Genomic DNA, 17246 nt, shown 5'->3' on the forward strand with positions numbered 1-17246 from the left:
GCAAATGTCACCCCAATTCACAAGGGAGGATCAAAGGCTGACACAAGTAATTATAGACCTGTGAGTTTAACTTCTGTTCCAGGAAAATTAATGGAGGCACTGGTTAAAGAAGCACTGCAGGATCATCTAGACAAGACTTCAGCTATAGCTCGGACACAGCATGGTTTTGTTAACGGGAAGTCTTGCCTGACCAATTTGATTGGATACTATGATGCAGTCACAAAGGAACTGGATGCAGGGAATAACTTTGATATTATATACTTGGATCTTAGAAAGGCTTTTGATACTGTTGCACATGGAAGACTGCTGCACAAATTGGAGCAGTGTGGCATTGGAGGCAAATTGCTGCTGTGGATAAAGGGGTGGCTGAGGGGGAGAAGACAGAGAGTGGTAATCAATGGACACTACTCGTCGTGGACTAATGTTATTAGTGGAATCCCTCAGGGCTCAGTGTTGGGTCCATTATTGTTTTCTGTATTCATAAATGATATTGATGAGGGTATATCAAGCTTAATATCGAAGTTGGCAGACGATACAAAGGTAGGCAGGGTTATCAAGGACACTACTGACACTATGCTGCTGCAACAGGATCTGGAAAGGTTGAGCAGATGGGCTGAGAGGTGGCAAATGAAGTTTAACATTGACAAATGTAAAGTACTACACATGGGAAACAGCAACCCCAGAGCAACGTATCAACTCTGTGGTACTACACTGACAGTGGTAGAGAATGAAAGGGACCTGGGGGTGGTTGTGCAGGCAGATATGAAGTTCTCTGAGCAGCGCAGATGGGCTGCAAGAGTAGCTCATGGTGTATTGTCAATGATATATAGGAATTTTTCTAGCAGGGATAAGGAGGTGATTATTCCCTTGTATAAGGCAATGGTCAGGCCACACCTAGAGTACTGTATACAGGTCTGGAGGCCTCATTTCAAGAAGGATGTAGAGCTGCTGGAACGAGTACAGAGAAGGGTAACAAGATTAGTGAATGGAACAAAGGGGTGCTCTTACGAAGAAAGGCTTAAGTTTTGCAAATTACAGTGTCTGGAGACTAGGCACCAGCGAGGTGATCTGATAGAGGTGTATAAAGCTTTGAATGGTTTGAGCATGCTCAATGCTGATGGGATTCTTTCTTTCTTTCGCTCAGAATAATCACCTGAGAAGGCATAAATTCAAATTGAGGAAAGACAGATGTAGGACAGACGTGCAGAAATTTGCCTTTAGCCAGCGGGTGGTTGGTTGGTGGAACAGACTTCCATCCCTTGTCGTGGAAGTTGATAGCCTAAATAAGTTTAAGGCTCAGCTGGACAGGTATTTTGAATGAACAGAGAGGTGAAGTGGAAGTGTTTTTTTTTTTTTGGCTGATGTTGCATAAGCTTGCTTTCTTGCATTAAATGCCTCTACTAATGCTAATGCTAAATTCGAAAATTGTAGATCTCTTAAAGTACCATTTATAACTGACACAATATAATCAAACAAACTATTATCACAGTCCAAAATAATATCAACACCCCACCCAAACGCATGTCCAATAATAATCCACATATTATCCTCCCTTACCATAGTAATTTTGCCAACCAATTCCGCCGTTTATTCAAAAGTACTGAAATCACCCTTACATTCTCATCTTACAATAAACTAGGTTCATTATTCAACTCATATAAAGATACACAAAATTACCACATTAGTGACATGAATAATATCATCTACTTAATAAAATGTCAAGATAACTGTAATGCTTGCTACATTGGTAGCACCACCACAAAATACGGTTCTACCAAAACATCAAATACGTGCGTACTACCACTACAATAGCTTTAGGATGGGACAGTCCAATACCGAATTAGCAACACATGTTCAATCCCACAACCACACCCCCTTAGTAGATTCAGCCATTCCTATTATCAAATTAAAATCCAGTTTTAAAATTTTCCAATACGAAGCCCTAGTTATAGAATGGTTTCGCCACCATTCCACTCTTCAAATATTAAATTCCAAACTACCCTATAACATAGCACTGGTCTGGAATCTCATGCACCTGAGATTCCCATGTGTATCCAGGACCATCACGGGAACCTAGTTTTCTTAAATACACGCGTTTACTCTCATTTTACCATTGCCAACTGAAGATGTGTAAAACGAAAGCCACTTGTTATGGCTATTGGCCTGCTGTTTCCAACCGTATAACTAAAATCGTTTCAAATTTCAACATTGACAACCAAGGACAAAGACGTGCACTTCTACTTCCTTGCGCACATTTTAATTCTGTTTTTAAATCCTAACTTATTCATACTAACTTAAATTTAAAATTATCATCCAATTTATTCCAACATCAATGCAGATTATAAAAAGGTGAGTATCATAATAAATTAAATTAAGCTACACTATTATACTGTGAACATTCAAATTTTAATTATATATAATTAATAACGTAAACTTCATAGCATAACCAGTGCATAGTGTTATTACTGCATTAGATATTTGTTTAGTGAAGTATTTTTAATTATAATGAATGAAAATCATGCCTCAGACTAGAGCAACAAAGCAAAAGGCTCAAGCTAGTGGGAGTGCTGTGGTTCTGGGGAGAACTTAGGAGGGGGCAGTTGTCCTCCGAATCACGGCCTTATAAGATGTACGGCTTGTTCGATGTTTGCAGAGCTATCAGGAATTGGATATGGGATATGATATTGTTGGGGGGGGAAATGTGTGTGTGTGTGTGTGTGTGTGTGTGTGTGTGTGTGTGTGTGTGTGTGTGTGTGTGTGTGTGGTATGGGTGTTTATTGGCGCATTAGCTGCTATGGCTATAGTGTGCCTAGGGGGGGGGGATGTCTTTATGTGTGCTCAATGTAAGGAGTGTGAGGATATCAGGTGCCAACTTGGCATTATTCTGGGCCTTTATAACAGCTTGAACAATAGGTTGTGTGCCCTCAAAGGAATTAAATTGGGGGGGGGGGGGATTGAGCTCTCAGTTGCCCACATCAATGCCAGAGCCTTTATCATCAGGCAAAATAAGGTGCAAAAAGGTGGAACAGGACCAGAGTATGTCTGCCAGGGACAAAAGTTGATGTTGTAGAGCAGATATCATCTTTTAAGGACACAGAAGGTGATATTGTTGTACACGTTGGCACTAATACATTAAAAGTAGGAGACCTGCAGACTTATTTAATAAGTACAGGCAATGTTTAAAAAAGTTGCGAGTTAGGGTTAAATATGAAAGTGTTTGCAATGCTGCCCAGTACAATAGGAGGGAGTATATGATGAGAGCCTTGTCAATCAATTCAGCCCTGGAGAGATTGTACAAGGAAAGACTGCTTCTACAAGGATGGGATACACTTAAATAGAAAGGGTGCAAAAATATTTGCTGATGCTATCAAGGCAGTGTTAAGTTGGTTGGAAAACTGCCAGCTTGGGAAGAGGGGGGTACACAGACTAATAGGTTAACAATAGCAGCAGACAGACGTGAAAGTAACTGTTGCACTTCTTCTATTAAAATGAGCAGGAGTCAGGGATGCTTACTATGCAACGTGCTCTGATAATAGTTTATTTATCCTAATTTATTCCTGTTTCTTATTATGGCTAAGCGGATGAACCACACACTGGCTCCATAGATCATAACATACACCTGGCAGTCATACACCACACGGTATATGACTGCCAGGGTCTCCTTCTTTTGAGCCCCCAATCTGCTCAACTGATCCTGGAAATCATGCCTGCATAATTTCTCACTTTCTTTGCCGAGTAAGTGAAATGATTGTAAAAAGTTAATTTTGAGTCAAAGACAATCTCCTAGATATTTTAATTCAGTGTGGAGGTCTTCTTATGTTTAAATTGCCTTTTAGAAGTATTTATTATTTGTTTGGTTTTGGGCATGTGCATTTGTGCCCACTCCTGCAGCTGCAAGAGGGAGACATTTGATCTTTGCTCTACAACCATCGCATGTTACTTTCTACAAGGAGAATCAAGTCAACTGCAAAGGCTAGGCTTTCCAGCGGGCCCAGATCCAAGCCCAGAAATTCATCCAGAACAATGTTCCAGAAGAAAGGTGGTCCTTTCTTCTGGAACCCTGCAGGCAACCTTTATTCACAAGGCATGTCAATTCCTGGAACCTTGTGCATACTGAGACACTTCTGTCTTTAAGGTAGCTGTCAATTACCTTATAGAGGTTTTTGTGGGACATTTGTCTGGCAGAGTCTCCTAAGGACACTAGGCCACCAGAGTGAGTAAAATGCCCTGGCAAAGTCTATAGAAACTGCCAACATATACTTATCCTCTGTGTTTTTAACTGTTGTCAGTAGGTGCATGGCATCCTCTGTAAAGTTGCCCTGGTTAAAACTATACTGATTGTCAGAATGTAATCTTGCTTCTGTGTAGTACTGAGATAATCTGTTATGTATTAATCTTTCATATATTTTTCCTAGTGCAGGGAGTAGGGCTATTTGTGTATATGATTTAGGATCAGTAGGGGGTTTCTCAGGGTTTTTAAGAATTAATCTTAAAATGGCGTGCATACTAGGAATGAAGAAATTAAAACAGTTAAGACATCTATTCTATCAATGGGACATGCATATACCTGGATATGTGCACGCATGTAGGCGTGTGAGCACACACACACACAGTAATTATAATACATTATACAAAAATTATATTACCTGGCCAGTTTCTTCTTCCAGCTGAGAAAAAAGACTTATGCTATAGTAATGGAGTCTTTTCATATTTATTCCTGGATGATACAGTGCTGCTAAACCTGCCTATAAGTCCGAAAAAACAGGAGTAAAATAAAGCATCTGCATCTATATTTCAAAGCAGTGCATTCTCTAAACTGAATTAATCAAAATTAACCAATAAGTTCTACATATGTAATAATAAATCACGAAGAATTAAAATTCATCTGTAAAACTATGTATTTAAAAAACAAGATGGATGCTAAATAATGGAGGTGGGAAGGTTCTCTTTCTAAATAATCCTTGACTAAGGACTGCAAAATAGGTATCTGCTTCAGCAATATTGCTCCTCAGCCACAGCTACTTGTGAGGCTAAAGGAATGAGGCTTCTTAATATCTTCTCTGAAGAGTCACCAAACTGCCAAAACTGGCCAGGACACAGTCGCTTTTCCAAGTAAGGTGATGATAAAAGTCAAGAAGAGTTAAACTAGTCACTTTTCTGAAAATGAAAACAAATGGGATGCCCTCAATAAAATGATTTGCCTTCTACTATGGTTTGGAATCTTCATGGAATGTGTACAGAAAACTCATCACACAATTGGGACAAGGTTGATAGCCTTACTGTTTTTCTAAAACTAATAGTCTGATAACAGCTGCAATTCAACAAAACACATAATAATCATATGATTATGATTTATTCACTTGCTATAAATCAGAAAATCATAGATTGTAACAGGTTAATTCCCAGAATAGAGCAGATGCCAGGTTGGATTAAAACAGGGATCAGAAACTACCAAAGGAGGTACCAGCACCTACTCCAAACAGCACAAGCTTCAAAGTATTAAAGTGCCCTTGAACAATAGCCCTTAAGTTTCAGATCAAATCGCCAACAAGACATAATGTTGGCTTGTCTGCAAACAGGTCATACAAATATTAATTATGTCCATTTTTTCAAGAGTAGATGATCCCATTCCTCAGTCATCACTGTAATGTGGTGCTTGTAGTCAGCTATATCCTCATTAAATGCAGAAAATTTAACAAAAGAACACAACATTCCTCTCACTCCAGTGATAATTCAAGTCTCCTTCATGCTTACTTAATTTTTGGGTAATGAAGTTTCAAATGTTTCAAACATTTTTTCACCTTTCTAAAAATGATCAATGTGTGCCATCATCTCAAGCCAGGAAATACAAAACTAGGTTTTTGATACTAGCCTTATAAGTTTCTCTCCCCCTGAGCTGGATAGTCTATTGCTTATCATATGTATGGCGCACTATAACCACAGATGCTGATGCACCAAAATTATCCTCAAACAACCAATAAAAACAGCACCATGAGATGATTCCAATTAACAGGGGCTGTAATAGTTTTATTTTATAATATGCATTATTATACTCATTCCAAAAAAAATATCCATTTTTGTTACTCCGTGTAGAGTTCAGCTACTTTTTCGAAGAGTTTAATTTCATGTAATTAATTTATTAAAAATATGTAAATAGTGAATATCTACTATTTGTTAATCCTATTAATCATAGAAAATCTATTAACCACAGAAAATAAATGAAATATGTGGTTCTATTTCAAATTTTATGAAAACCCAGGAACAAATACATAAAATAAATTACAAAAAAGTTGATAAATTTCTAAAATTATAATTAATTAGAGAGAAAGAAAGAGGAGAGTGATAATTAATGACTTAATAGTCATTCGTGAGGGGGTTACCCATAAAATTTGATAAACATAACCCACACCCATAAAACCACAATTTTATCACAGCATAAAGAGCATAGATAATTTGTATCAGTCATTAAAAATTTGCGCAAAATTTAATAATTACAATTCAGTGCTCTAAAATTCAGATGACTATAAGGAAAACTATGAAAATAATTATTTAGTCCACTAAAGTGGTGCAATATAGATAAAAGGCTGAGTTATTGAACATTTTCACACAAATCCCAAATTAAAAATACCATTGGGCTGAACATTACAATATTTAAAAATAACACCTTTTTTTTGCCACACAAAGATAAAACTGTCTATATGAACAACAGTTTATGCTTGTGTGGGCACTACTGCTATCTGCAACACAGCTTCTAACTTTAGACTTTAAAAAACTGAAGATCAGGCATTTGTAAGCAAGAGAAAATAGGAAGATTTTGGGTCAAAATAGGGAAAAAAAAGCAGGAGGCAAACAGATTTTTTAAAGTCCACAATGCACTATAAATTAAATTTCATTAGATTTAATATAAAAATACAGCCACAGATTGTTTAACAGTAGAGTATGCTTACCTAACTTTTTTTTATCTGTGGATTTTTGTTTGGATATTCTATTAGACAACTATTTTGGTTGCTTCAAGAAAGATATTGCTGCAGACTTTGTCCTCTTCAGAAATGTTGAATCAAAGATATGTTCATAACAATGGTCCTGCTATCAGGGCCATTTCCAAGGTTTCACCAGAAAGAGATCTGAACTCAGTTTGAGTAACCTGGCCAAATATTCTCCCACATTCAGCATTGCTATGAGGAATTATTAACATATCAAGCATAACTTGGGATAAATTTTTATATTTAAAGCTTCATTGTGCACTTGTCAGTCTCCCGATCAAGGATCACTGTACATTAATTCTTTCTTTTTTCATATTAGCGTTCTGGTAGGTTATCACACAGAAATAGCAGACTTATACTGGAAAACATCTATTACTTCAATTATTGCTTTATCTTTAATGATGCCAAGAAATACTGGAAACTCTTCTAAAAAAAATTTTTTAATTTGAAAATGATGCACTGCCAATTTCATGAAATTTGTACTACCTCAGCATTTATAAGAACATAATTTTTCAATGGGAATTTGCACACCACATAGTCACAACATAGTCACATACAGCCATAAAGTACTTCCTTGTTGGGCACATGAACAGATCCTCTCTTGTTTTAGATTCTCCATAACCTTGGCAGTATAAATGTTGGAAAGGTATAAATCAAAAACCTTTTTAAATCCGTAGAAAACTTTCTCTTAAAATTAGTATGATTGGTCAGTAAGCTGACAATCCAACTATATGATCTTTGTCTCTTTTTAGTTTTCAATTGTCTCTAGTACTCATAATTGAAAGCCAACATCACGTCACAATATATTTGCATACTTTGCACAGATAAAATGTTTACAATTTTGAATAAGGCAAAAGGCAAATTTTTATTTTTAAGTAAGACAATGTCCTGCAGAGTTTGAGGCAAAATAATTTTATTTTTGAAGTAACACACTACAAGCATAATGTTTCGCAAAACAGTCAACAACAGTTATAAAAAATCTTAAAACGAGGCTTGTCGTGTGCTTTCGCTACATTCCTTCATGAATTTCTTCTGAATTTCTACATTCCTTCACAGAAAGGGTGTAAGAATATTTGCTGATGCTATCAAGGCAGAGTTATGTAGGTCAGAAAACTGTGAGCTTGGGGGGGGGGGTTTAACAGACTAATAGATTAACAGTAGCTGCTGGCAGAGGTGAAAGAAAATGATTCTTGCATTGCTTCTATTGAAATGCAATTCAGCAGCCTGGAAGGCAAGGCAATGGGGATTTCCAGGACTGCTGAGAGTCATAGTGGAACAAATAAATACATGATCTGTGTTAGGGTAACTAAGAGTACAAACAGGTGCATGTATACTTGCATGTTCACCAATGCTAGGAGCATAGTTAATAAATTTTATGAGCTTGAAGTGCTAGTCAAGACATCAAAGGCAGATACTGTTGGCATAACACAGACATGGTGTCACACAGATATAAGCAGTGCAGAATTGGAAATTAGAGAGTACAATGTGTACAAGAAAGATAGACAGGACAGAAAGGAGAAAGGGTTATGCTGTTAGTTAAGAATCACATAAAACCTAAGGAAGTGCATCCAATGTGTGTTATAGGCCTAATGAATCTGATGAGTATAATGAGCAATTGTGCAGAGAAATGGAGTGTGCCAGTAAATCAGAGTGTCTTATAAGGGGAGATATCAATTTCCCAGAGATTTACTGGGATTTGTGCTTTGGTCACTCACACACTAGCTTTTGTGGATTTACTGGATGATTGTTTTCTACAGCAGCATGTTCGGGAGGCAACTAGATTGAGTAATACTCCTGATCTGATTATCAGTAGTGATTATTCATGCATTAAGAATCTGCAGATAAAGGAACCACTAGGTGGCAGTGATCACAGTGTGCTGAAGTGGGATTTACTCAAAGAGGTAACTACCATCAGGGGTAAAGGGAACGGTTTTTGCTTTCATAAAGGTGACTACGGTGGTCTGAGACAGTATTTAAATTCTATATAGTGGGACCAACTGGTGATGTTACCAACAGCAAATTCAAAATGGGAAGCATTCAAAGAAATAATCTTGGAAGCTACTAGGCTTTTCATACCAACTAAGAAATATTGTTCAATATTTAGGCTTAAATGGATGTCAGATGAACTAATTAGACATGTGGCAGAGAAGAAAAATGCATGGGATACATATAAATTAAGAGGTGACACAGAAGCCTATGGCAGATATAAGCTGGTCTGTATTTTTTTTTTTTTTTTTTTTTTTGTTAGTAGTTGGTGTATCAACTTCTGTGGCCATAATACACCTCCCAAGGTTTTTGCACTACTCTGATCCAAGCCCAAGGTGGGAAAGCTGGTCAGTAACCAAGTCACAAAGAAGATTAGGCAGGCAAAGGCAGATTACAAGAAACCTTTGGCAAAGGATGCAAAGAAAAACAGCAAAGAGTTCTTTACTTATGTAAACTCTAGAAGGAAGGGGATGAATCAGATTGGCCCACTTGATATTGATGGTTCAACTGTTGATGATCCTGCTCAGGTAGCTAACAAACTAAATGAATAATTTGCATCTACATTCACACATGAGGTATTATTCTGGGAAGGGAATGCCAGAGGTGTATTAAACTAAGGCAGTAAGCTAGATAATCTTGTAATAACTGAGAGAAAAGTGGAGAAGAAATTGCTGAAGAAACATAAGAAAGGCACCTGAGGTGGATGGAATCTATCCGACTCCTTAAGTTATATTAAGGAGGCAGAAAAGGAAGTAAGCAAACCCTTAGCCATAATTATGGGAGAGAGCTTGACAGGAAATGCGCAAATGTGACCCCAATCCACAAATGAGAATCAAAGTGAGACAGGGAATTACTGACCTGTTAGTTTAACTTCAGTTTCAGAGAAATTAATGGAGGCACTGGTTAAAGATGCATTGCAGGATCATCTAGAAAAGACTTCAGTTATAGCTCAGACACATGGGTTTGTTAAGGGGAAGTCTTGTTTGACCAATTTGATTGGATACTATAATGTAGTCACAAAGGCACTGGATGCAAAGAATAATTTTGATATCATATATTTGGATCTTAGAAAGGCTTTTGATACTGTTGCACATGGAAGACTGCTGCACAAATTGAAGCAGTGTGGCATTGGAGTCAAATTGCTGCTATAGATAAAGGGATGGTTGAGGGGGAGAAGACAGAGAGTGGTAATCAATGGACACGGCTCTTCGTGTACTAATGTTATTAGTGGAGTCTCCCAGGGTTCAGTGTTCGGTCAGTTGTTGTTTTCTGTATTCATTGATGGTATATCAGGCTTAATGTCCAAGTTTGCAGACAATACGAAGGTCGGCAGGGTTGCTAATGACACTAATGATGGAACGCTCCTGCAACAGGATCTAGAAAAGTTGAGCAGATGGGCTGAGGGGGTAGCAACTGAAGTTTAACATTGACAAATGTAAAGTACAGCATAAGGAAAGCAGTAACCCCAGAGTAATATATTAACTGTGTGGTACTACACTGAGAGTGGTAAAGAATAAAAAGGACCTGGGGGTTATTGTGCAGGCAGATATAAGGTTTTCTGAGCAGTGCAGATGGTCTGCAAGAGTAGCTCATGGTGTCTTGTCAATGATATACAGGAACTTTCTTCGCAGGGATAAGGACGTGATTATCCCCCTTGTATAAGGCAATAGTCAGGCCACACCTTGAGTACTGTATACAGGTCTGGAGGCCTCACTTTAAGAACGATGTAGAGCTGTTGGAATGAGTATAGAAAAGGGCAACAAGATTAGTGAATGGAACAAAGGGTTAAATTTTGCAAATTACAGTGTCTGGAGACTAGGCACCTGCGAGGTGATCTGATGAGGTGTATAAAGCCTTGAATGGTTTGAGCACACTTGATGCTGATGGGATTCTTCCTCTTCCTCAGAATAATCGCCTAAGAGGGCATAAATTCAAATTGAGGTTGTAGGATAGATGTGCAGTAGTTTACCTTTAGCCAGCGGGTGGTTGATTGCTGGAAAATACTTCCATCATTGTAGAAGTTGATAGCTTAAACAGATTCAAGGCAGAGCTAGACAAACAGTTGGAGCAAGTGAATGGGTGAAATGAGAAAGACATGTGTTTTTTTTTTGGCTGATGCTATATAAGCTTGCCTGCTTGCATCATATGCCCTTGCTAATGCTAATTTCTAAATTGAGGGCTTCTCCTTTGCCAAAATCAGTAACTCTAACTTTAATATAATAAAACTGTTGTATATACAAACTACCTACTTTCACAAAATGGATAGTTTGTATATATACAACAGTTTTGTTATATTAAAGAAATTACTAATTACTCCAGATAATAATTTGTTACCACAATTAATCATTCTCATGCTAAAAGCAAATTTTTGCACATCTGTCATGCAGCCATTCTTTTTCAATTTAAGTTTACATCTCCCTGTGTGCATTTTCTGAGAAGGACAGAGACTACCATTATCATTAAGTTTACTCAATATATTTAAAGCCTTAAACATTTCAATCAGATCTCCTCACCAGTGCTTGGTTTCCAAAGAGTGCATTTTACAGAACTGAACTCTTTTGTGATAAGAATATCCCTTTGTGATCTTGACTAATCTTGTTGCTCTTCTCTGCACCCATTCTAAGAGATCCACATCTTTCTTGCAATGAAACTTTCAGACCGTATGCAGTACAAAATATGGTCTAACCACTGAGTTATACAACACCATAATCACCTGTGGCAAAATTCCTGTATCCCCCCCCAGTCTTTTTTGTCTCCACTACCTCGAGGGTGGTACTACACAATTCGTATATTATTCAAGGATTACCGTTACCCATTTCAGTACCTTGCATTTATCAATGCTAAAACTCAACTGCCACTTCTCAGCATATCTACCTAATTTTTCTAGATCTTGTTGCAGTAGTGTTTTCGTTCCTGTCATTAACCACACTGCCAACCTTTTTTTATCATTTGCAAACTCACACATTAAGCTTTATACACATTAGCATTAGTAGAGGCATATGAGGTAAGAAAGCAAGCTTATACAGCATCAGCCAAAAAAAAAAAAAAAACCTTCCCATTTCATTGATCCATTCATTCCAAATGTATGTCTAGTTATGCCTTGAATTTATTTAAGTTATCAACTACAACGACAGATGGAAGTTTGTTCCAGCAATCAACTACCTGTTGGCTAAAGGCAAATTTCCAGACATCTATTCTACAACTGTCTTTCCTCAGTTTGAATCTATGACCCCTCAGGTTTGTAATCTGAGCAAGAGGAAAAATCCCATCAGCATTGAGCCTGCCCAATCCATTCAAGGCCTTATACACCTCAATCAGATAGCCTCGCAGGTTCCTAATCTCCAGACACTGCAATTTGTAGAACTTAAGCCTTTCTTCGTAAGAGCACCCCTTTGTTCCCCTGACCAGTCTTGTTGTCCTTCTCTGTACTCGTTCTAGCAACTCTCTATCCTTCCTAAAATGAGGCTTTCAGACCTGTATGCAGTACGTAAGGTATGGCCTGACAATTACCTTATACAAAGGAATAATCACCTCCTTATACCCACTCGCAAAATTGCTGTATATCATTGACAAGACCCCATGACTTCATTTGGCGGCCTGTCTGCACTGCTCAGAAAACTTCATATCTGACTGCACAATTACCCCCAGGTCTCTTTCATTCTCCAGTACCCTGAGTGTAACACCAACCAGTTGATACATTTATCTGGGGGTAATGCTACCAATATGCAGTATTTTGCATTTGTCAATGTTATACTGCAGTTGCCACCTCTCAGCCCATCTTCCCAACTTTTCCAGATCCTGTTGCAGCAGCTTACTGTTATTAATAACCCTGCCAACCTTTGTATCATCTGCAAACTCTGACATTAAGCTTGATACACCTTCATCAATATCATTGATAAATATGCAAAACAATGGGATCAACACCACGAAAAAATAGTGTGAGAGCCAGCAGTGATAACCACCTCCTTATCCATGCTAGCAAAGTTTCTATACATTGACAAAACCCCATGTGCTATTCTTGCAGCATGTCTGCATTGCTCAGAGAATTTCAAATCTGACTACAGTTCCCTCAGTTCTTTTTCATTTTCCACCACCATGAGTACATTACCACACAGTTGATAAGTTACTCTGGATTACAGCTACCCATAAGCAGTACCTTGCATTTGTTAATGTTAAACTTCAACTGCCCTTTCTCAGCCCATTGATCCATTTTTACAAGGTCTTGTTGCAGTAGCTCACCCTGATTAATGTAGTTAACCACCCTGTCTATCACCTGTAAACTTAGACATTACGCCTGATATACCTTCATCAATATCATTAATAAATACTGAAAACAATGATGGGCCCAGCACAGAATCCTGGGAAACACCACTGATAACATTATTCCATGAAGAGCAGTGCCCACTGATAACCACTGTCTTCTTCCACTTAACCATCCTTTAGCCGACAGGGTTAGCCGGGTGGGTAAAGTGCCTGCCTAGCAACCCAAAGGTTGCGGGTTCGAATCCCACCTCTGGCTTGGATCAAAGTACTACAAAAACCTTGGGAAGTGCATTATGGCCACAGAAGCCAATGCACCAACAACTACAAAAAGAAAAAAAAAAAAAAAAAAACTTAACCATCCCTTTATCTAAAGCAGTAATTTTCGTTAATGCCACACTGCCCCATTATACACAACAGTCTTATGTGCAACAGTATCAAAAGCCTTTCTAAAATCCAAGTATTTAATTATATCAAAATTATTTTTTGCATCCAGTTCTTTGGTCATTGCATCATAGTAACTTATCAGATTGTTTAGACAAAGCTGCCTGCCCCTTAACAAATCCATGCTCTGACTGTAGTATTTTGTAATTCATTGAGTATTTTTCATCTACATTCACACATGAGGAGATATTAAGGTTTGAAAATGGCAGAAGGTTATCAAATTGCAGCAGGGGGCTTAATGATTTTGTAATAACTGAGAGCAAAGTGGAGGAGAAATTGTTGAAGTTAAACATAAGAAAGGCACCTGGGGTGGATGGGATCTATATAGTTATATTAAAGGAAGTGGCAAAGCAACTAAGTAAACCCTTAGCCATAATTATGAGAGCATCCTTGGACTCAGGGGAGGTCCCCATGGACTGGAGATGTGCAAATGTATCCCCAATTCACAAAAGGGGATCGAAGGGTGACACAAGTAATTACAGACCAGTTAGTTTAACTTCTGCTCCGGGTAAAATAATGGAGTCATTGGTTAAAGATGCATTGCAGGATCATCTAGACAGGACTGCAGCAATAATTCATAAACAACATGGGTTTGTTAAGGGAAAGTCTAGTCTGACAAATTTGATAGGATATTATGACGTGGTTACAAAGGAACTGGATGCAAAAAATAATTTTGATATCATATATTTGGATTTCAGAAAAGCTTTTGACACTGTTGCGCATGGAAGACTATTGTACAAATTGGAGCAGAATGGTATTAAGGGTAAGTTGCTACAATGGATAAAAGGATGGTTGAGTGGGAGAAGACAGAGTGTGGTAATTAATGGGTGCTGCTCTTCGTGGACTAATGTTATTAGTGGAGTCCCACAGGGTTCGGTGTTCGGTCCTCTGTTGTTTTGTATATTTATCAATGATATTGATGAAGGTATATCAGGCTTAGTGTCGAAGTTTTCAGATGATACAAAGGTTGACAGGGTTGTTAATGGCAGTGTGCTACTGCAACAGGATCTAGATAATTTAGGGAGATGGGCTAAGAAGTGGCAACTGAAGTTTAACCTTGACAAATGCAAAGTACTGCATATGGGTAGAAGTAACCCCAGAGAAACGTACCAACTGTGTGGTACTACACTTAAGTTGGTAGAAAATGAAAAAGACCCAGGAGTAATTGTGCAGTCAGATATGAAGTTTTCTGAGCAATGCAGACAGGCTGCCAGGGCAGGTCATGGGGTTTTGTCAATGATATATAGGAATTTTGCTAGCAGGGAAAAGGAGGTGATTATCCCTCTGTGTAAGGCAATGGTCAGGCCACGCCTTGAGTACTGCGTACAGGTCTGGAGGCCTCATTTTAGGAAAGATGTAAATTTAATTGAGTATGTACAGAGAAGGGTCACAAGATTGGTGAGGGGAACGAAGGGATCCTCTTACCAAGAGAGGCTTAAGTTCTGCAAATTGCAGTGGCTGGAGACTAGGCACCTGCGCGGTGATCTGATTGAGGTGTATAAGGCCTTGAATGTATTGAGCACGCTGAATTCTGATGGGATCCTTCCACTTGTTCAGATTATGAACCTAAGGGGGCATAAATTCAAATTAAGGAAAGACAGATGTAGAATTGAAGTGCAGAAATTTGCCTTTAGCCAGCGGGTGGTTAATTGCTGGAACAAACTTCCATCTGTCGTTATGGAAGTTGATAGGTTAAATAAATTTAAGGAAGAACTGGACAGGCATTTGGAGAGAATGATGTGTTTTTTTTTTTTTTTTGGCTGATGCTGCATAAGCTCATACACTTGCTTTCTTGCATCACATGCCACTACTTCTACTACTACTGTTTCCAGATGGTCCTACATTACTTCTTTAACCACTGACTCCATTGTTTCCTCTGGAACAGATGTTAAGCTAACAGATCCATAATTAGTCGTGCCCCCTTTTGATCCCCCTTTATGAACTGGGGGATACATTTTCACATCTCCAGTCCACAGGGACCTTGCCTGAATTCAAGGAGGCTCTCATAATTAAGGCTAAAGGCTTACTTACCTCCTTTGCTGCCTCTCTTAATATAATTGGATAGATCCCATCCTAGGTGCCTCTTTTATGTTCAGCTTCAACAATTCCTGTTCCAGTTTCCTCTCAGTTATTACAAAATCATTTAGCTCCCCCATCAGAGTTTGGTTAGCTCCCCATCATCATTTAGCTCCCCCCCATCAAACTTCTGGCATCCCTTTTTCCTAAAGAATTCCTCATGTGTGAATGTAGATGCAAAATAACTATTCAATTTGTTAGCAACCTGAGTAGGGTCATCAACAGTTAACCCACTATGTCCAATTGGCTCAATGGGTTTCAATCCTTTCCTTCTACTGTTAATATAGGCATAGAAATCCTTGTTGCTCTTCTTTGCATTCTTTGCCAAAAACTTCTCATAATCTGCCTTAACTTGCCTAACCTCCATTGTGACCTGATTACAGAATAATTTATATATACCGTAGGCTTTTATATCACCTGATAATTTATATGCATCCCATGCACTTTTCTCCTCTGCCACTTGTTTCAATAGTCCATCTGACATCCATTTAGGTCTTAGCCTTGAACAGTATTTTTCGTTGTTGGTATGAAAAGCCTAGTAGCTTGTATGGTTAATTCCCTGAATGCTTCCCATTTAGCATTTGCTGTTGGTAACATCGTCAGTTGGTCCCACTGCACAGAATTTAAGAACTGTCTGAGACTACCATAATTATCCTTATGAAAGCAAAAGTCTTGCCCTTACCCTTGATGGTAGTTATGCCTTTAATTAAATTCCACATTAGTACACCTCGATTTCTGCCACCCAGTGGGTCTTTTTTACCATCAGATTCTTAATGCATGTAGAAGCAATGCTCATAATCAGAACAAGAGTATTGCTTCCTCTTGTTGTCTCTCCAACATGCTTCTGTAGAAAATAGTCATCCAAGAAATCTACAAAAGTCTTGCTAGTGTGTGAGTGACCAACCCACAAATTCCAATCAATATCTGGAAAGTTAAAATCCTCATTATATGACATTCTGATTTACTGGCCAGCTCAATTTCTCTGTATAGCTGTTTGGTATACTCATCACATAATTATTCAGACTAGGCTTCACTTAGTCCTGAAAAACACTAACAAAAAATTTCTGGAATTTTCAATGGAAAAAAAAAAACCACTTCTTTTGAAAGGTATTGAGAGTTTTAAAGATGTGTGGACTGATTAGACAAAGAACAGGATATCACTGAATGTCATGTTGGGTCCTGCAGACCCTCACACAATTGGCTCCACATTCAGAGCAATGCACTGAATTTATCAGTTTACAATTTTGCATGACAAAATGGGGCTGATCATGCATACTTACTAATTCATACTGAAGTACAATGGCTGTCAAGTTGAAAGGTTTTTAAAAAGGTTATTTGAACTAAGATACAAAGTACAAGTATTTTTGAAGTAAAACATTCAAAACTAGATGCTATTTTTTGGAAAAAAGAATGGGTTGCAAGATCTACATTAATTAGATATATTTTGGTTTATAAATGGGTTAACTTTGCATCTTCAAGCAACTGTGATTACTGCTT

The 17246-nt window shown here is 38.1% G+C and overlaps 1 protein-coding gene across 1 annotated transcript in view; it reads right to left on the minus strand.

The window, feature by feature from the left end:
- Positions 1 to 17246, minus strand: part of LOC150089238 (dimethylglycine dehydrogenase, mitochondrial-like) — a 220916-nt gene that overhangs the window by 154462 nt on the left and 49208 nt on the right. The window contains exon 3 of the mRNA XM_090388493.1: positions 4647 to 4745. Within this exon, the coding sequence (XP_090244619.1) occupies positions 4647 to 4745 (99 nt within the window). The remainder of the gene's footprint in view (positions 1 to 4646; positions 4746 to 17246) is intronic.

The sequence above is a fragment of the Mastigoproctus giganteus genome, chromosome 2 (assembly GCF_048544385.1).
Source record: "Mastigoproctus giganteus isolate SK-2022 chromosome 2, ASM4854438v1, whole genome shotgun sequence".
Taxonomy (NCBI): Eukaryota; Metazoa; Arthropoda; class Arachnida; order Uropygi; family Thelyphonidae; genus Mastigoproctus; species Mastigoproctus giganteus.